This window comes from Pteronotus mesoamericanus, unplaced genomic scaffold (genome assembly GCF_021234165.1).
Source record: "Pteronotus mesoamericanus isolate MK-2021 breed Mesoamerican mustached bat unplaced genomic scaffold, CSHL_Meso_final contig_202, whole genome shotgun sequence".
Lineage (NCBI taxonomy): Eukaryota > Metazoa > Chordata > Mammalia > Chiroptera > Mormoopidae > Pteronotus > Pteronotus mesoamericanus.
The window spans coordinates 7,663,834-7,684,420 of record NW_026555086.1 but is presented as its reverse complement, the minus strand read 5'-3'; the positions used below and the strand labels follow the sequence as shown (position 1 = coordinate 7,684,420).

The 20,587-nt window shown below is 44.6% G+C and overlaps 1 protein-coding gene across 1 annotated transcript; it reads left to right on the top strand.

Annotated features, from left to right (window-relative positions):
• Nucleotides 1-937: 937 nt before the first annotated feature.
• On the top strand, nt 938-20,365 carry BBS2 (Bardet-Biedl syndrome 2). The gene is made up of 17 exons (XM_054570355.1): nt 938-1,253; nt 4,161-4,388; nt 5,609-5,734; nt 6,002-6,064; nt 6,873-6,950; nt 9,631-9,735; nt 9,819-9,905; nt 12,516-12,651; nt 12,892-13,031; nt 13,869-14,013; nt 14,106-14,277; nt 14,865-14,994; nt 16,155-16,286; nt 16,800-16,937; nt 17,617-17,729; nt 18,757-18,905; nt 19,858-20,365. Exons 1-17 carry the CDS (start codon nt 1,137-1,139, stop codon nt 19,962-19,964), a joined length of 2,166 nt encoding a protein of 721 aa, XP_054426330.1. The 5' UTR covers nt 938-1,136; the 3' UTR covers nt 19,965-20,365.
• The last annotated feature ends 222 nt before the right edge of the window (nt 20,366-20,587 follow it).

Genomic DNA, 20,587 nt, shown 5'->3' with positions numbered 1-20,587 from the left:
CTTGAAAAAGAAAGGATTGTTCTAGGCTAGAGCACCATTCCTTTGGGGAAGGGCAGCAGGGATCTCATTAGGCAGATTATCTCCCTCGTGTTGATTGGGAAATTCCAGACTATTTGGTTTAAGGCCCCATTCCTGCCAGGGGCTGAAACTGCAATGAAGTCTTGGTTTGCTCTCCTGGACACAAAGGACTCCACGCCAGGCATGTTGTTTCTTCGACAGTGCTTACCACCAAATGACCTCTGACATGTATTTCTTAAGTGCTTGTCTCAGCTAACTAGTAGGTCTGCTCCAGGAGAGCAGTAAACTAGTATGCCACCGCCATACTAGATACCTCTGTTGACATACAACATGCCTCTATTGTCTACGACAGTGCCTGACTGAAAAAAAACAATCAACCAAAAAAGAAAAAAAAAAAAATAGAACCGTGCCTGACACATCGTCGGCCCTCAAAATATTTAAGTGAATGTTGAGAAGTTTCATGACTTTTCAATTTTGCATTTTTGCATTTAAGCATGCATAGGGACTCTTGCAAGGGGCTGTGGACAATTTAAACGTGAGCGTCTGAAGTGTGATTTGTTTTGGGGGAGAGAAGTAGCACACTTAGTGGAGGGAACTACTGTGGTCTGCATCCACAGAACAGCTAAAATTAAGGGTCAGGGCATTTCTTGACCTAATTAATGGCTCTTTGGAGTGGGGTGGGAGTGGCCGTAATCTGCAGAGTGCAGCTTGGTTGCAGCGCTACAAGCAGTCCCGGGGGTGCGCTGGTGCAGGCACGGCCACCGTAGATGCGTCAGTGGAGGGGAAATAAGGCGGATAAGTTACAGCCCCACAACAACGGACTCCACCACCAAGACGAAGCCAACTTCAAGCTCCGTCCCAGGAGAGTCTCGACCGCGCAGCCGCCGAAGCCAAGCAGAGTCTGCGCAGCCGCAGAAGAAGCTGGGTGGGCCCGCGCAACTGCAGAAGTAGTTGGCGGCCCGGGGGTGGGGCACCTGGGACCCGCGCCTCGTCGCGCCGGGCCTGGGCTAGTGGAGCGGAATTGGTCCGGTCCTTGCGCCCCTCGCCACAGCGGGTAAGACCGTCTCCACTGCGCCGGCCTCGGGCCACCCGCTGTCCTCCCCACTGCCACCGCCAGCATGCTGATGCCCGTGTTCACCCTGAAACTGCGCCACAAAATCAACCCCCGCATGGTGGCCGTAGGGCGCTACGACGGGACGCACCCGTGCCTGGCCGCCGCCACGCAAGCGGGCAAGGTAACCGCTTCCACCTTCACTGAACCCGGGCCCCTGCAAATCCCACGGTCTCGGCAGGCCGCTACCGTGCGGCCCCGCCCCTCATTCTTCGACCCCGCCCCCAGCCAGGGTTGCCCGGCAACCGGTCGACAGTCTCCCTTTAGTTCTCAGTCGTGAGCCCAGGAACGAGGCCTCGCGTGAATGGCTTTTCTGAGCAGTTAACTTTGCCTTCAGGCACTTAGACTCAGACAATGTTGGAGTCCCTGTGCAGACAGGGAGCTAAGGAAGGAAGTCCACAGAAGGGGGAAGGGGCCGATCAGGCTCCGCAGTGGTAACAGACCTCAGATTCCCGCCCTGGGAGTTCAGGGTGCGTGTCTGTCACTCTGAACTCCTTCCACTGTCTCAGACTGCCTCGAGCCAAACAACTTGATGAAAAAATAAAGAATACAAAGATTGCCAAATGAAATGATTCAGGTCGCACTTTTGATCTGTATCCGTGTACATTCACATCTTTTCCCATAATTTATTCACTAAGTGCCTATAAGGGGTTTACTGTGTGCCAGGTGCTGTGCAAGGTGAGGGACATGGTCATTCAACAGTCACCAGACTTTTAGGGAACCCCTCCTCTGTGTTAGATGTTGATTCAAAGATAAAGCTGGAGTCCCAGCTTTCGGAAAGCTTATGATACCGAAGGACAACAGACAAAGCCAATCAAGTCGCTGTATGTTGATGGAGGCTTGCCTCAAATACATGGGATATGGTGACACCAAGCGCAATAGCTCTAACAGTTCCGAAGCCTTATCATTACATTAATTATCTCAGCATTCTTGCAACAATGCCAAGGGCAGCGGCATAGCACAGGTGTGTTGGATCCTGGCTCCAGTACCTACTAATTTCATGACCTAGGGCAAGGTACTTAATAATAGTATCTGTCACATAGGGTTGTTATGAACACGAAATAAGTTAAAACATATGAAGCACTTGGCGTATAAGAAATGGTCAGTAATTGTTAGCTGTTATTTATTTATTTTTGTGACTGCCACTTTTCTAACTCATGGTTCAGCAAGGTTCAAAGTAATACTTGAGGTCACTGAACTAGAGAGTCATGAAAATGAGATAGAGTCCATGTTCTCCCACCCAGTGCGGATTTAATAATGAATAAAACATTTCTATAATGATTTATTGTTTTCAAGATACTTCCACCTATGTTGTATGTTATCTCATGATATGCCTTGGTATACGTAATTAAAAAACAGTGATTCATTTTCATGAAGTAGTTTAATGGAGTAAAGCGCTCAGCACAGGCTCTTAGCACATAATAACGTTAGTTGTTATGGTTAAGAAGCACTGACAGATGCCAGAAAGAAATTCACCTTGGTTCTGCTGTAGGTGTATAGCGGTTAAATAAATGGATTGAAAGGGCCCATTGATAGTAGCTCAGCCTGTAACTTATTGAGGTCTTACCATGTGCTGGGTACTGTTTTCGTCTGCAGGTGCAGGGCAAATGTGAGAATTAAGTTTCACCTCCCTAGAGCTTACATTTGAGAGGAGAGGCTAGACAATTAACAGGGGGCAAAATCTATCTATCAATCTATCTATCTATCTATCTATCTATCTATCTAGACTGTCTCACACACACATAAGGTCTCCATGGGTGGGGGCGGGGGGAGGTAAGAGGCTGGGGATGATGGGAGGTTGCTGTTTTAGGCAGGGAGAACAGATAGGTCCCTGATAAGGTAACTGTGGATCAGAGATTTGAAGGAAATAAGCCCTGCGGACATGTAGGTAAGTACCTTCCAGGCAGAGGGATCAGCAAGTGCAAAGGCCTTGAGGTGGAAGTGTGGTTCCGTGTGTTCCAGGAGCAGAGGGAGGCTGCTGAGGCTGCAGCGAGGGAAGCAGTGGGGTAGCCAAGGGCCAGGTCGTATAGGGCCTAGAGACCATAGTGAAGGCCTCGGTTTTGATTCCCGCGGGTGCTGGGGTTTGACTGATGTTTCAGGTACAACTCTGGCTGGTACTGCAACAGAGATGCAGAGAGCCAAGTGTCCAGGTGGGAGTGGGAAGATGAGGCAGAGGTTTCTATGGAAGCCCTTTCATTAGAATGTGACCCAGAGTGGGAGGCAGGAACACTTGGTTCTAGGCTTGTTTCTGGAGATGGCAGAGAGAAAGCGGCGGGGGGAGAGTCCTGTATCCTCTGTCACTGGACACTTTATGTTCAGAACTTTAAACAGATCTGAAAAGTTCTTATTTTTTATCTTGAGGCTTTTTAAAAAATTGGTGATATTTTATGATCCAAGTAATACTCAACTGTATTCTCCTTTAAAAAGCAATTGAACATTCCATGTAAGGCTAAAGCCCCCCCTTGACTGTGGGGGCCCGTGTTTCCAGAAACAGGACTTGGACATTATATTAGGACTCTCTCTTAAACGTGGAGCTGTTGATCTGGTTTCCGACCCTGAGCCAGGATATTTTTAAAGGGGTTTCTTACACGATGAACATTCGTGTTTTCCTGTGGATGAAAGATACTAAAGGAAGTGTTTATTATTCTATTCTATGTGACTGTTCTGGTGTGTAGCAATCATTGTAGCTGGTACTATCTTTCTCTAGGCTGATCGGACAAAGGCTGGTTCATCAGAGTGCTTTGACAGCCTGCTGGGGGTAGCCCCTAAGCAGCCCTGGTAAGCAACAGCTAGACCTTGTCCATCACCTTGTTCTTTCCAAGGCCAAGAACCACGATGTCCACAGTTCATAGCGGTTGAAAGCCAGCCACGCACAGAACGGTGGTAGGGTTTGTAATTAAGTTTTATAGGTAATGAAAGTGACTTCTTGTGAATGTTGATATCTGTTAATAACCTGAGTCTTTCAAAAAATGTATGTTAATTATATATTTTTGGTATTTTAAGGGAATGTAATGACCTCTTTCTGTTTTAGGTTTTTATTCACAATCCTCATACACGGAGCCAGCATGTCAGTACATCCAGGGTCTTCCAGAGCCCCCTGGAGTCTGATGTTTCCCTTCTCAACATTAATCAGGCTGTCAGCTGCCTGACTGCAGGAGTATTGGACCCTGAACTTGGCTACGATATCCTTTTAGTGGGGACACAGACTAATCTCTTGGCTTACGATGTCTACAATAATTCAGATCTTTTCTACAGAGAGGTGAGTACACTCCTTATAATCCCCAAATTCCCATTACCATTAATATTCATTTTTGTTGTGCTCAAAAGAGATCAGACATTTATTTTGGCTTATTGTGTGGCTGTTGTACTGTTGTTCAACAACATGGTGATTCTGCCATTTGCATCTACTTTATCTACTTGACACTTGATTTATCATGGTCACTAAGCAGTTTCCTTTTGTTTTTCCCTCATGAACAATGATGTAGAACACCTTTTTTTGGTGCTTATTGCTCATTATATGTCTTCTGTGAAGTATTTAAGTCTTTTTCCTATTTGTATATTGGTAGTTTGTGTATTGTTGATTTGTAGATATTCTTTGGATACACTGGGTACAAGTCCTTTGTCAGATTTATATATAACAAATATCTTCTCCCAGTATGTGGCTTATTCCAATAGTTAGGTGTCTTTTGATGAGTAAAAGTTTTCAATTTTGATCAAGTCCAGCTGATCAATCTTTTGCTTTAATGGTTAGTGCTTTGTGTGCCCTTCTAAGACATCTTTGGTCACGTAGATACACTTCCTATGTTTTTGTACAAGACTGAAATTGAGTTTAGGACCGTATTAGTCACAGTTCTCCAGATAAAGAGAATTAATAGGATATGCACATATAGAGAGAGGAGGGGAGAGGGGTATATTTTAAAGAATTGGTGCACACGGTTGTGGAGACTGGCAAGCCCAACATTTTCAGGGTCGGCCAGCAGGCTGGAGACCCGGGGACGGGTTGATGTTGAACCTCAAGGCTGAAGGCAGTCTGGTGGCAGAATTCTTTCTTCATTAGGGGACAGTCTTTTTTCTATTAAAGCCTTTAACTGTTTGGACGAGGCCCACTCACATTATAGAGGGTAATCTGCTCCGCTCAAAGGCTACTAACTTGCATGTTAGTCTCATCTAAAAAATACCTTCACAGAAACATCCAGAATAATGTTTGGCCAAATATCCTAGAGAGCCTTGGACTTCGTAGCCGTTTACTGTAGCAGATTAGTGTGTATCACGAGTGGCCTGAGGGTCCCCCTTGCGTCACGGACGCCACAGTGACTATCCTCGGTGGGCGGCCCCGGCTTGCCTCTCAGGAGACCATGTGGCTTCTCACAACTGATGACAGAGGAATTTGAGCATCCAAGCAGAGACAAGGATTTACATTACCTCCAGTGTGCCTGTGCATCCTTATGATCTGAGATTTTATATCTTCTTTCTTCTTAGGTGGCAGATGGGGCCAATGCAGTTGTGTTGGGGACATTGGGAGACATTTCCTCTCCTCTTGCAATCATTGGTGGAAATTGTGTTCTGCAAGGTTTTGATCGTGAAGGCAATGATCTCTTTTGGACGGTAGGAAAAACAAAACACTCCCTTTAGTACTCTTACACATTTTTACTTTTAATGTTCTTTATTTATGTTTTGTCGGTTTTTACCATTGACCGTAATGGATAAGAGAAAACAGAATAGAACCATATTTAGAATTCTGTACACTGAAAAAAGGATGTGTCAAATCTGAATAACACCTGTTAGCAGTTTGTGTAATCTCTTTCATGTAGCTGTTATAGTCAGATCAGTGAGAAGAGAAGACATAGTCATGCTATTGGGTTTTATTTTCAGGTGACTGGAGATAATGTTCATTCTTTGGCCTTGTGTGACTTTGACAGTGATGGAAAGAAAGAGGTATGTGGGGGAGGAAATTCTCCTCCTTGTGTTCAGCTGACTAAATTTTCCCATGACAATGACACTGGTGTGGCGAGAAGCGTTAGCTTCTCCTGGTTGCTGTTGGTGCCCTGTTGCCTACATCATAATGAGCGAACTGGCCTCGTTTGTCTCTCTTCTCTCTTTTGAACAGTAAATCCCTTTGTCTAATACAAAGATCAAGGCCATGGTGTTTCAAAGACAAGGGAGGGGGTGGGAGGGCGGAACAGTTGATGGGACCGCAGTCACAGTGATAATCTTAGAACTTGCTTCTGATGCTTGTGAACCACATCAGTAAACAGTTTTCAATTTTGGCCCACTTTTGCAGGGATTTAGAAGTATTAGAGATCGACTCTTAGCCTTTGAAATGATCCTCATGGTGACTCTAGAAATTAGCTCCTTGAGCAGGCAGCAATGCACTGTGTTGGGTGGTGACTTGGCCCTCTCTTGTCCACGGATATGGGGCCCTGGCATTTGAAATGGGGCTTCCATCTGCAGGGAGAAAGGGGCTGAGCCAGGGAGCATCTTCAGGCGCATGCTGGGGACCGTGCCCTGGCGGAATGCGTGGCCCATGTGGCGGGAGGACATCTCTAGAATCACAGTTTCTTCAGTGACTGGACTTGTTGACCTCGCGTTGCAGGGAACCTTCCTGAGCCCTGGGTTGCTGGGAGAGACGAAGTCTTGGGGAGCAGTAGCGACACACAAAATATTATGCAATGTTTTGCTTTATTTATCAAAATTGTTTTGTGTTCACTCGCTGAACGAAATGTGCATGATTTTTTTTTTAAAGCTTCTTGTTGGATCGGAGGATTTTGATATCCGAGTTTTTAAAGAAGATGAGATTGTGGCAGAAATGACAGAAACAGAGGTAAGAAGTGCCACCTCAGAATTCTGCTGACCTCGGGCAAGATAGGCCGGCGCAGTCGAGTATCACATCAGATGAGGGTGCCGCGGCGTCTGCTCAGAACCCAGGCAGTTCTGGGACAAACACTGCAGGGACTGAACAGCTGTACGTCGCCAAGAAGCATTGAAAAATCTTGGATGAGAGCGGTTTTGAAAAGACGGATTAAGTAGAGGAAAATTACTGAGCAGAAAGGCATTTCTTTTAATGCGTTACACCATCGTCACCATCATCATCATCATCATCATCATCATCGTGGCAACTATTTATTGTGCACCTAATACATGCCAGGCACTCTTCTCAGTGCTTTACATGAAGTAACTCATTTAACTTTCCAACAACCCTATTAGGAAGGAAGCACCGTTATTCCCATTTTACAGATGAAACTGATGTTAAGTTTCTTTGTTAAATGAGACACACAAGGTCATGGCTATTAAGTGGCTTGGTCAGGGTTGGAACCTTTGTGCCTTGTCTTCTTCCACCTCCTCCTGTCTATTAAATAGGATTGCATGAAGTGCATATGTGAGATTTTTATACTTCCTTCATTCAAATTAAACACTTCTCAGGCACATTTCTGTAGGTACACTTAAAAATTAGGTGTTAGAAAACTAGGCTAGTTTCTTTGTGATTAGAATAACTTCATACAATTGAACGTGATATGTTTCTTAAGGAGTTTAAAGTTCATTTTTTAAAGCAGCGCCTAAGGTTGCCCTCATCCTTTGTAGTTTTTATATTCTTAGGATATATGCTGCTGGTTTTCCAGGACTGAGCACGGTGGAAACAGGCAAAACAATTGGGATATTCTGAATTAAGGATGAAGAGGACAAAGGAGCTATGGCTTGTGGGCATTGTCCATGGGCAGGAAAAACAAAACAAAACAACAGAAGGCAGTCTGAGAGGTCAGAACGGCTGGATTCTGCAGACGTAGTCCCGTGGTGCTTGGCAGTCCAGCCTCAGAACCGCCCTCAACCGCCTGTCCTTGCTTCTCGCGCCTTTTACAAAAGCAAGGCTTCTCTTCTAACTGCAGAGGCGGCCAAAAGGCAAAACTTGCACGTTGCTATACAAAGCGCTATCGATGATCTTAACCAATCGACCATTATCCTATAGCGAAAGCTGTAGGTTTTTTCATAGTCCTACAACACTTCGTTTATACTTGCAGTTACTGTGATTGTAAAGTGATAGTTATGAGCAGAGGAGAAGGGACGCAGAGAGATGAGTGTCAAAAGCGGCAGCCTGCAGGTGCGTCTCTGCAGGAGTCCTGTCTTCTGTGGAGACAGGGCCTTAGCTTTCATTGGATTCCTAAAGGGGTTTGCCACCTCTCCAGCTGCTCCCACAAAAAAAAAGCGCGCACATCCCTGGCCTGCAGGTGCTGTGCCTGCATTGTTTTTCCCCTTTCTTTTGAGTTTGTAGTGCATTTCCCCCCATTTGGCGGGGGTCATTCAGGTTCTGTTGGACTTCTGCTTATTGTCCATACTAGATGGACGGTGCATTCTCTGAAACACCTGTTTCTTAGGTCCTGGAAGAGGCCAGGGGAGCGAGGAACAGGGCTAGGGATTGGCGGTGACGGTTGCTCCCCTGATCCACGGAAGAAAGAAACTAGGGAACTAAGGAAGGACTGGGGACCCAGGGAATCTGGGCCCTAATTTTCTGAAAATAGGGGCTTTATAAAATTTTTCACTTCAGGGTCATTTTCCTGTCCTCTCAGTTTGATTTTACTCCGAGCACAAATGCCTTTTCCCAGACCAGCAAAATCATGATCCGCTGGCAGCGCAGCGGGCCTTGAGTGAAAGGGTTCTGAAATCCTGCACAGCACTTTGTGTTCAGAGTTGTGTGATGTGGGTGGTTTTGCAGAAAAGCCGTAGGCGTAGAGGAAATTACATAACTATTCTCTGCTTTATACGCTTTGTTTCTTAACATCTCTTTTATGAGGGTGGGAAGGAGAAAGGAGGTCTGCGTGACCCAAAGGGCTATGGAGCTTTGGTCCTCACTTCAAAAGGGAACTTGGTTTGGTATCTAAAAATGTATCCTTTTAAGATGTTGATTCCCAAAAGAGCCCTATAAATATTTCTGTATGATATGTGCATTCTGTATATTGTCACATATGCGCTCGAATTTTCACTCTTTGGAAGATTATGTGTTTTTCTGAAAAATACCTTTCATTTCTGGCAAACAAATTATGTCATGTAAAGAAAAGTGGACACACAAAACATGTTCAGTTGTGGATTTTGTAAGTCTTTTTTAACATTTAGGCTGCGGGATATTGTAAGTGAAGGAAATTGGAATAATCATGAAAACCTTTTCGAGTTAGTATGTATAATACCTATTGTACCTACTCTAGATCATGTGTACTCAGCCTATGTCCTCTCTTACCCCTCAATTTTACTGTATTACTTTTCGTAATTTGCTGAAGCTTGCCACTTAGGCTTGGTCTAAAAGGGCAAACTGTGAGTTTATTTAGTTCTGACTATCCAGGCTCTGAGACAGATGAGATGAGTCACAGAGAAGAGAATACCTTCTCCACAAATGGACTGGAAGTGCATTTAAATCTAATGTTCACGCACACAGTTTTGTAAGGACATACTTCATATTAAATTGAGTCGTAGTGAAAAGTTGTATTTTTATGTTTTCTTTTCTTTTTTTCTTCCAGATAATCACCTCTCTTTGCCCCATGTACGGCAGTCGATTTGGCTACGCCCTTTCCAACGGCACAGTTGGAGTTTACGACAAAACAGCCCGCTACTGGAGGATTAAAGTTAGTGTGATTCAGCCTCTGATGTGCAGGGATTTTATACGTATTGAGAGGCTTCTGTACTCATTATTGGAATTCCTTTTCAGTCCAAAAATCATGCCATGAGCATTCACGCTTTTGACCTTAATTCTGATGGAGTGTGTGAACTGATCACTGGCTGGTCCAATGGGAAGGTAAGTTTAAATCGCAGAGTTCAGGTGTAATTCAAAGCCATAGCTGCCTGAGGCACACTGGCTGCGTGAGGCGGAACAGTGACACGAGGACACAAGCTTGCCTTCCTTGGCTGTGCTTTCAAATTTAACTTCATTTGTTTTTCCACATTTTTTCCTCCTGCTGCAGGTGTTGACACCACACAATGAGCGTGTGTGTCCTTTGGCCTTATGGCCTATTTGAGTGATACTCTCCGGAAGATTCTTGAGGGAATGAGGATCCGTGCAGCCAGGCTGACCCTAGGCCTAGACCAGTACAACAAAGACTTTTAAGAAGCTAATCAAGGACTGTTTGTATAGCCCTTTTCTAGTCAGTCTTAACATGGACTGAAAACCTAGAATTAATGGGAATAATGTTTCCTCAGCTACAACTTCAAAATAAAATTTCTCCGATTTCTTTCCTTTTCTTCACTTCAAATCAGAATTTCCTACAGGCTCTTGTCAAGTCAGGACTGTTTTGTTAGCAGCGGCCCAAGGAGCTGCCAGATCTCCGCGGATGCCATTTGCCCCAACTCTTCTTGTCTGTCCGATTGCCTGGAGATCAGATCATCCTGTCTTCTCTTCTCTGACTTTCCTTTACTTTTGGCCAGGAGTTTGTAATCTTCCTTTGCTCTTATGTTGGTTCCTGCTTCTACAGTTGGTTTTGTCTTTGGTATGGGTGTTAAAAATTATAGGGGGAGACTGTGCAGTTGCATATTAAGAAACTTGAGAATCCATAAAATGGACTGTATTCTGGGGGAATATAAATTATCGTGAATGATTCAGGAATTAGGAGTTACTCGATTGAGAGGTTATCAGAAGTTACTGCCAAATAGGACTCTGGGCCTAGATGTTTTTATAGTTAAATACTTTAAAAATTCCAAGGAATTTCTATTATGTAATCTGTTCTAGAGCTTAAAAAAAGATAATAAAATTGCACAGTTTATTACGTAAGTAGAAAAACTGATATCTACTCTTAGCAGAAATAGCATAGAAAAGGAAAATATACAGATACAACATGTGAACGTAGGTGCAAAAAAACTAAATAAATGTAACTAGCCAGTTAACTTTGTTGTTAGTAGGTCACTTTAAACAATTTCTATGCAAGTTAGTTTTTTTAAATTGATTTTTTTAGAGAGAGAGAGAAATACCAATTTGTTGTTCTACTCATTTATACATTCATTGGTTGATTCTGGTATGTGTCCTGACCAGGGATCAAACCTACAACCTTGCAACCATGGTCTGTCCACCCAGAAAAGGTTTCCCTAACCAACTCAGCTACCCAGCCAGGGCTGGGTTATCTGTTGAGTTAGAGGGCCATCCTCTCCTCCAGGTTGAATAATGCAAAAGAGTAGAAGATCCACAGAAATACTAATTTGTAGTCCTGTGTCTTAGTTAGCAGATGACCCTCTTATTTGCTAAACATTCTGGAAAGGCAGGGCTGAAGGCTTTTAAGTAGCTAGAAAGAAGCAATTCCAGTTCAGTCTGAGTTAGCGGGTTCTGTTGCCGTATTAAGAGCTTCGATAAAATACAAGCCATTCATTACATCACAGGCTTTAGCATCCCTGTTTCCAGCTTCCACGGTGTTGCTATCAATAGCATGCATACATGCAAGTGATACTCTCCAGACAAGGGGTAGGGACCAGGAGCAGGCTATGACATAGGTTCCTTTATTTACTCATTGCAGAGTCTTGATGGAAGGATGTTTATGAACAGGCAAAAGCAGTGAGAGGTGGCGGTCACTCAGACGATCTCTGCCGGATTTTCCGTAGCTTGCCTTTCATTGGTGGTACAGGTCTTCCTGCTTAGAACAACATTGTCATTTAAGTGGTCACTCTTCACTATTGTCTTTGAGAAGCTTTTGTTTCCGATGAGTCAGTTATGCATTTGCCTCTGTTAGGAAGCAGAAACTCAAAGAGGCGGGAGGACTCGCTAGGAATCTCAATAGATTTTATGGGGACGGAGGATTCTTACACAGGGCATTATAAAAGGTTGTGTCTGTGGTGGAAGTTTGGCATTTTCAGACTTTAGATATAACTATATTTTATGCATTTATATATAATACATAAAATTTTTACATAGAGCTCACATTTCTTGTATAGCTCTATGTGCCAGGCCCCATTCTAAGAGCTTTACCTGCGTTACTCCTTTAGGCCTCCTTCCAACCCTGCGAGGTGCAGGTGCAGTTAGTGTCCTCCTGTTCTTGTCATTGATCCCAGATGGCGAGGCCAAGCCCAGGATGGTTAAGAAACTTGCCCGGGATCCCACAGAGAGTAGTGGGGAGGCTGGAACCGGAGCCTGGGCAGGTCGGACTTCCGCTCTGTGTATTATACATACTGCCTCCCAGCGAACCCATTTATCCAACTGAAATGTGACGTAAAGGCCAGTTGTAAAATAACTTATTTAGGAAGAAGAAATCATAGCTGGTGAAGGCCTACTCTGGTCCCCTCAGGCCCCAGGTGTCAAAGGTGCTCCCTCAGAAGCCAGGGGGTGCCATGGAGGACTCATGGGGACCACTAAACTAAATGACCTTTTTTTGTGTTTTTTAAAAACTGTAGCCTAAGTGATTTTCTAAGTGCTTATTTCATTTTTTAGGTCGATGCTCGGAGTGACCGAACTGGGGAAGTCATCTTTAAAGACAACTTTTCTTCGGCGATTGCTGGTGTGGTCGAGGGAGACTACCTCATGGATGGCCACGTCCAGTTAATCTGCTGCTCAGTGGACGGGGAAAGTAAGCTGGGACGCGGGGGTCCCAAGAGGTCAGATTTTAAGTGAGATGGATCGGGTACCAGGAAATCCCACTGTGAAATGTTTGGCTTGCTATCCTCTCGTCCTAATAAGCTCACCTAAGTTGAGGGAATGAGAACTTTGGTTTTTGGTTTGTAAGACCAGGTAACTGATGACTTACAAGTAGACCCCGCTACACCTGGGACATCGCTTAGTGCGGCGAGTGATTGTTTCTCCTGTTCAGTCCGGGGCTACCTGCCAGGCTCGGCTGAGATGAGAGGGAACCTCATGGACACCAGTGTAGAGCAGGACCTGATCCGAGAGCTGAGTCAGAAGAAACAGAACCTGCTGCTGGAATTGCGCAACTATGAGGAAAACGCCAAGGTGGGGCCCAGGGGGAAGGGAGATGGGAACTCAAATGCTGAGGGTTGGCACGTGTGAAAGGAGGGGACTGTTAGTGTCGTCGGCTGCCACGCGGGCGGAAGTGCGGGCTGCTTCAGCCTTTCTGGCCTGGGGCAGAGTGGCTAGGGCATTTTTCATCTAGAAATCCCACGTCCAGGCAGCTGAGCTGCAGAAATCTTTGCGCAAGTGGTCCATTCACGGCAGCCCCGTGTGTAGCAGTGCCCAGCTGGAAGCAGCTTAGATGGCGACCAGTAACAGGGAGCATATGCTGGGGAGTGTGAAGCAGCTCAGAGGAGTGGAGTATGTGCACCTGGGCTGATGCAGAAGGGTGTGTGTGGTATGAAGTGAAAAGGAGGAACAGTAGGTATGGAGTATCTTTTATCTTTTTACAAACAAGTAACATACCAAGTGACAACTACAGAGATGCGTGTGTGTTTGTCTATACACATATGTACCACGCTGGCTGGAGGATGAACTGGCGCGTAGGATTTTAATTGATCCTGTCATGCATGACTGTATTTTAATTTGCTATGCTAAATGGATTTTATTTTGTTATTTTAAAAGAACAATATAAACAATGTTTAGGCATGATGGGGTGCAGGAGGCTGGAAGCAGAGAGAGGGATGAGGGTATTTTCGCTTGGGAAAACGCCAGGTGGAGGAAGGGGCGCTCATGAGGAGAGTCCTCTGAATTCTAAAAAGTTAGATTAATACGATGAGGTGAAGAGTGGGTGTTGAAGCGGAATAACCACAGTATGTAAAAGCGACATTCGTTCACTGTGCTGACTGACTGAGCTGGAAGCGGGGCGCTGTCTGGCAGGCCGAGGTGAGCGGTCCCCCACATGAGGCGGACGGGCAGCGGGGCATCATCCCAGCCAACACCAAGCTGCACACCGCCCTCTCGGTCAACCTGGGGAATGAGACGCAGGCTGCGCATGCGGAATTGTGCATTTCTACTTCCAATGGTAAGAGGCCATTCACAGCGGGACTTTGCAGGCACGCGGGCTGCCTTGGCGTGTGGTTCTTGAACCGCCTGCCGTTTCCCTCTCCTCTGCAGACACCATCATCCGAGCGGTCTTGATTTTTGCGGAGGGGATTTTTGTAGGTGAAAGCCACGTGGTACACCCCAGCCTTCACAGCCTTTCCAGCTCCATCCGCATCCCAATCACACCTCCCAAAGACGTCCCTGTGGATCTGCACCTGAAAACCTTCGTGGGTTACAGAAGCAGGTGACCCACTGCAAGTCACAGTCTACTTCCGGACAGCCCTGAGATGAGGGCAAGATGTGTGGATTTTTCTATTGTGCCAGGGACTCGGTAGGGCCACAGAAGCCATTTATTGGTCTGTCCACCCAGAAAAGGTTTACCAGAACCTTATTTCCCTAATTTGAAGTCTTTCCAAAAAGAGGAGGGAGTGGATATTTAAATTAAAGATGGTCATTTTCTGGTTTTTAGGCTGATGATTTTATAATCACAAAAGCTCCAAAATACGTTTGATTTGTCAACTCCTAGTTTTGACCTCTAAGGCTGTAAGAGTTGGGATGCATCTTTATATTAGAGTTATGTATAACCTCAGCTCTTGGAAAAAATCCACTAGATTTGTAGAAGTCAAAAGCGTTTCACATTTTTTCAGGGTGTTTAAGATCTATGATGCATGGATACGTCTACGTAGACTCGTATTATCTCCAAATTCTACACCCCATTCTTGCGGTACTTTAACCCTGCAGTTAAAAAAGATGGGGATTTTTTCCCATCTGTGAAACCCTTAAGTATTAACTTGATGACTCGGTCCTCTGTGTTCCTTTGGTCGGCCGCAGCACCCAGTTCCACGTGTTCGAACTGACGAGACAGCTGCCGCGCTTCTCCATGTACGCGCTGACCAGCCCGGGCTCGGCCAGCCAGCCGCTTAGCTACGTCAACTTCACCGTCACCGAGCGGGCCCAGAGAGTGAGCACCGGCTCTTTTCTTTCAATACTTTTGCCTTGTAGAGTCCCTTCGATGTTAGTTCTTAGGAGGGAGGATTCACGTGAATGAATTATTTGGCAGCAGTAAAAAAGACATGAATTATATAGCTTGGAGTTGGCTTATAACCTGTAACAAAATATTGCTAAAATACCTCCTCTCAGTTTGAAAAAATACACACCTTATTTACCTGAACAATCCTTCATTATAGGTGAGTTGTCACCAGTTTTAATTCCTGTGTGGCTATGGTCTTAATGTGGCTGTCCTCACCTAGTGTTTCAGGAGAAAACCTGCATCAGAATGGAAGGGGAGTGGGACTTGGAGCTGGGGACATTTGGGGGTTCACGTGCTGCCTTAACTAGTTAAATTCTTAGTGACTTTGGGGACATGCCCCTCACCAGTCCAAGCCTCAGTTTCCATATCTGTAAGTGAGGATATCTTACCTCACAGGCGCCCCTGAAGATAACGTAATGGGTGTGACAGCGTCTTGTAAATTTGAAAGGCCTGATACCAGTGGACTTGAACCGTGGCTCACCGCCGAATTTTTAGTGAGGCTTTTCAGTCATGGAGCCTCTCAGTCCCCTGCCGGGCCTGGGGAGCCAGACGCTCTGTAGGTGGGCTCTTCAGAAAGCTTCATGGTGGTTCTTATGTGAAACTTGTATTATGAACCACTGTAAAGTACTGTTACTATTTTTAATATTAAAATTTATTTTTGTGTGGATGTATCATGTTGTCTATGCTGTGTGTGCGTGAATATTTCGTTTAAAATTTTTTTCCAAGAATGGACAGGAATGATTTTAAGCAGGTTATGCTGTCCAGGACAAAGCCACAAAAGAGCTATTATGTAAACGGAATTAGCACCACACCTGAACTGTTTCCCCATTGCACATAGGATTATGTCTGAGTTGAAAATGCTATTAAATCATGCATGCTGTGGGGCCAGCCATGATCATGAATGCTACTTAAGGACATGCAGGCTATGGGAAAAGGGGGCAAGGTTAGTGTTTTCTTGATGTTGGGGCGGGGGCGGGGTGTGTGTGTGAAGTATAATTGTTTACCAAGCAATGAAACGAGAAAGAAGGATAACTCTTAACAATGACCGCACTTTAAAAACAGAAGTTCATTTCATCCTGTTGCTTTTCAAGGTTGTTATATGGCTCAGCCAGAACTTCCTGCTCCCAGAAGACACTAACATTCAGAATGCTCCGTTTCAAGTGTGTTTCACCTCCTTACGGAATGGTAGCCAGCTGTATATAAAAATAAAACTTAGTGGAGAGGTAATGTGTAACATCTTCGACATAGATTTCTCATGTTGTGTTTGCCACTCAGCGTGAGTGAGGCGGGTGCCATGTCTCAAGGTCATCACACCACGGGTTTCAACATGTGCTGGTGGTAACGATCTCAGACACTGGGCTGTAACCTAGAGCAGCAACTCCCTGCTTCCCTGCATCCCTGCCTCCCTGCCTCCCTCCCTCCGTCTCTCCTTCCCTTCAGTCCTTCCTTGTCTAATTGGGGGAGGGTTAGGAACACAGAGGAGACAGGCAACATTTTCACTGTTTGAATGACTTCGTTGTTTAGTCTACAAGGCCAAAGGATTGATCTTTAGCCTGCTGCTAGAAATAATGAATGTGGTTTGTAATTTCCTTGAGGGCTAAGTCCTGTCTCCTTTCATCACCACGTTTGAGTTCATGCTCAATAAATGTGTTGAATATGGGTAAGTTCAGGGACTGTTTTAGCTTGGTTTGTCCTTAATGTCTGGGGATGCTAAGTGTGTCTCTTCCTCTGGATAGATCACCATAAATACTGATGATATTGATTTGGCTGGCGATGTCATACAGTCAATGGCATCGTTTTTCGCGATTGAGGACCTTCAGGTAGAAGCGGATTTCCCTGCCTACTTCGAGGAATTACGAAAGGTGCTAGTTAAGGTGAGGACGCCTGGTGGAGGCCTGTTCGAGAACATGGTGGTCCAGTAACGTCTGAACTGTTTCTCTTAGGAGATTAACGGTACTATAACTACGCATGTTATACAATACTCATGTTTTAAAGAATTTTGCAAATTCTTAAAATAAAAATTGAGCTAGTATTGGGGAGTTCACTAGTTGAAGCATCTCTTTTACAACAGTGAGTAGTTAGCTCTTGACTACCCTGCTTTCTTTGTCTGATTTGGGAGAGGACTTTTGAAAATGTAGATCAGCAGTGTCCTTTGCTAACCCTTCACCTCATCTGTTGCATCTACTTTGCACATTGGTTTAGTGCTTTCCAACAATGCAAATTCAAAAGAACAAGGAAAAATAATTATGGGGATTGGCTCCCAGTTATAACCGAGCTCCCACCCCACATTCTCTGAAGTGTGAACATGTGGCTGCCAGGGCTCCCATGCGAAGACCCGGAAAGGATCCACATGGAAGGTCCTCTCGAGTGCTGGGGACAGCTGAGACTAATCACTTCCCTGGGGAGGAGGTGACACAGTGGGTGGTTGAGAGGGTCCAAGTCAACAGGGGAAAGGGGAGGGCCTCGGTATACGGTCAACAGTGTCTTCTCAGTCTGTCTGGTTTTCAAGGAGTCTGGGGGGTTTTTTGATTCCCGAGTGTCCATGGTCTCCAGGTGGATGAATATCACTCAGTGCATCAGAAGCTCAGCGCTGACATGGCCGACAATTCTAACCTGATCCGAAGTTTGCTGGTCCGAGCTGAGGATGCCCGTCTGATGAGGGACATGTGAGTACTGACCGTGACTAGGACAGGTGGCAGGTGAAACAGGGCAGCTGTGTGGAATAGCAGCTCTCTGATGCTACTGGCAGGAGTGTAGCTCGTACAAGGACTTTGGAAAATAACGGCGTTATCAGCAGAGTTGAAAATGTGCAGACCCTACGACCCAGCGGTTCTCCTGGTTTATAACCTAGAAAAACATGTGCACTTATAAACCAGGGTGTTTGTACAAGAATGTTCTTAAAAGCTGTGTTCCTAAGAAGCCCAAAGTGGAAGCAGTCCAAACCAGCATCAACAGTATAATGGATATGTTACGACATGTACGCACTCACAATGAGAACACATGTATCTCAATGACATGTACCAACGTGGACAGGTCTAACAAACATAATGGAGACTGAAAGAAGTAAGACTCAAAAGAATATCTGCAAAGTGCTATTTATATATTGTTTGGAAACAGATGAAACTGTACTGCATCATTTGGGAAGCGTAGCATAGATGATAAAAGTATAAAGAAATTCACGGAAAAGAGGACCGGATAAGATAGTAGTTTGCCCTGGGGAGGGAGGGACTGTGTTCGGAAAGGACGTAATGGGAAGCCTCTGGGATGGGGCAATGCCCCTTCTCTTCACTTGGCTAATAAACATTTGTTCCACGAATTTTTTTGAATGTGTATTACATTTTACAGCAAAAAGGTGAAAATAGATATGGGCAGGTCTAGCACATTCTGCCTAATGCATGTTAATCTGAAACCTGGAAGATGGGCTGTCATCTTACTCACTTTCCCTGCCCTCCACTCCCCGCTCCTCCACCCTGCCACCCCCGCCAGGGGACGCTGGATCATTCTTGGCTCCTAAACTCAAACTATGGACCAATAACAAACAAAGACCGTTTGCATTTTCCAAGCAAATTTTAGTAGTTACCCTGTTTTAATGACAATACAGTTTTTCTTTATGTGTCTAAGAAGTTTGCAAGTATTTTCGTTTCAATCTGCCATTGAGGTACAATGATGCTAAATTTCTATTGATTTACACAGGAAAACAATGAAGAATCGCTATATGGAGCTCTATGATCTTAATAAAGACTTGCTAAATGGATATAAAATTCGCTGTAACAATCACACAGAGCTGTTGGGAAACCTCAAAGCCGTCAATCAAGCAATTCAAAGAGCAGGTCGTCTGCGTGGTGAGTCTCTTTTTGCAGCACTGTTATCAGTAATTTGGGGGTGAGAACCATTGAAGAAGGCGGTAGCTCCAAGAATCCATATTGGAGCCTATATCCATTATACAGATACTATCAGCCCTGGCCAGTGTGGCTCAGTGTGTTGAGCACCAGCCTGCTAACCAAAAGTTCACCTGTTCAATTCCCGGTTAGGGCACATTCCTGGGCCGTGGGCCAGGTCCCCGGTTGGAGGTGTTCGAGAGGCAACCAATTGATGTTTCTTTCCCTTTCTTCCTCCTTCCCTTCCCCTCTCTCTAAAAATAAGTAAATAAAATCTTTTAAAAAAAAGAAGATACTTTTAACACTCCAGTTGGCATCAGTCACTTGAGTTTCAGTCAGCTAGTCGTTTCGTTTTAATTAGTGTCCAGATTTCAAAGGAAAAGAAAGCTTTTAGCTCCTTTTCTTAGACCTTACTGCATCCTCTAAAGAAAAGCCTGGCACACACCCAAGAGGAAAGCCTTAAATACCCCTATTAAGACAAGGCGGTGGGGGGCGAGGGAAGACTGAGAATTAATGAGTGAAGTGCCCAACTTAAAATTTAGAAAAAGAACAATAAAGTAAACAAAAGGAAACAAAAATATATAGCCAGAGATTTATACCTAAAATCTGCTGTTTTGGGTCAGCGCTTTTGACCTCCTTTTAGAAATAATCTTTGGTGGGTGGGTATGAGCTTTGATCCTTTTCTGTAAAACTGGCTTTCGATTTCTAGGTTAAAAATGGTATCTAGGTCTGGTTTGTGATAAACCTCCTCACAAAGGTATGTTTTTTTGGGGGGAGTGGTAGGAGAAATTAGTTGAATTCGCACTACATGTGACTCTCTTCTAGGTTTACGCTGTTTTAAAGCCACCTCTGATTTAATCGTTCCCCTTTTCATAACCTTTCAGATTGTGCTGATTTGATGTTTCTTATCATTTAGTTGGCAAACCAAAGAACCAGGTGATCACTGCCTGTCGGGATGCGATTCGAAACAACAACATCAACACGCTGTTCAGAATCATGCGGGTGGGGACAGCTTCTTCATAGGAGAGGAAAGCATAGGTAATGAAGTTCCCAGAATGCGTTTTTTCCTAAAAATCTAGACTGGTTAGCTTTGGGTTGCATCCTCGTGAGCCAGGGCACTGAGAATGAAGACGACCTTGGGGAGCCGCACACATGAGAGACCAAGCATTGCATCTGAAGAGTGTATTTACTTTCTATTTTTAAGATCAATAATACTGTTGCCGAATAATACTAGACTTGTGCGTAGAAAGGTGAATCCTTTTGAAACGTTAGGGCTTTGAAGTCCAATATTTCTGTATGTATGTAAAGTTGGTATATAGATACATCTTTTTCCCTGTCATTGAATTTATGATTTCAAAATACATTATCTACCTTTACATTAAAATTGAAAAGCGTTGCACTTTGTGTTGACCGATTTTAAAATCGCCACCACATCAGAATTGCACACACCATTTGTATTATGTGGAGAAAGAATATGGACACTAAATTTGCATGCCTTTTTTAATCATTGAAAGTTGATGGTAAACAAATGTGTATTAAGAGTTCTGGTGATCTATTGGTTGGAGTAACGTTAACTGCTAAAGAAGACCTGAAAATTCCGAAGGGCCCATTCATTTCTCAGGACGTCAGGATCTCTCTATATTCAG

What these genes read in the sequence shown, in the direction of transcription:
- BBS2 (XM_054570355.1), top strand. Translation starts at nt 1,137, where the DNA reads ATGCTGATGCCCGTGTTCACCCTGAAACTGCGCCACAAAATCAACCCC. An exon ending in GCAATGATCTCTTTTGGACG is followed by an intron (nt 5,735 to 6,001) that starts GTAGGAAAAACA and finishes TTTTATTTTCAG; the next exon opens with GTGACTGGAGATAATGTTCA. An exon ending in AAGAGCAGGTCGTCTGCGTG is followed by an intron (nt 18,906 to 19,857) that starts GTGAGTCTCTTT and finishes CTTATCATTTAG; the next exon opens with TTGGCAAACCAAAGAACCAG.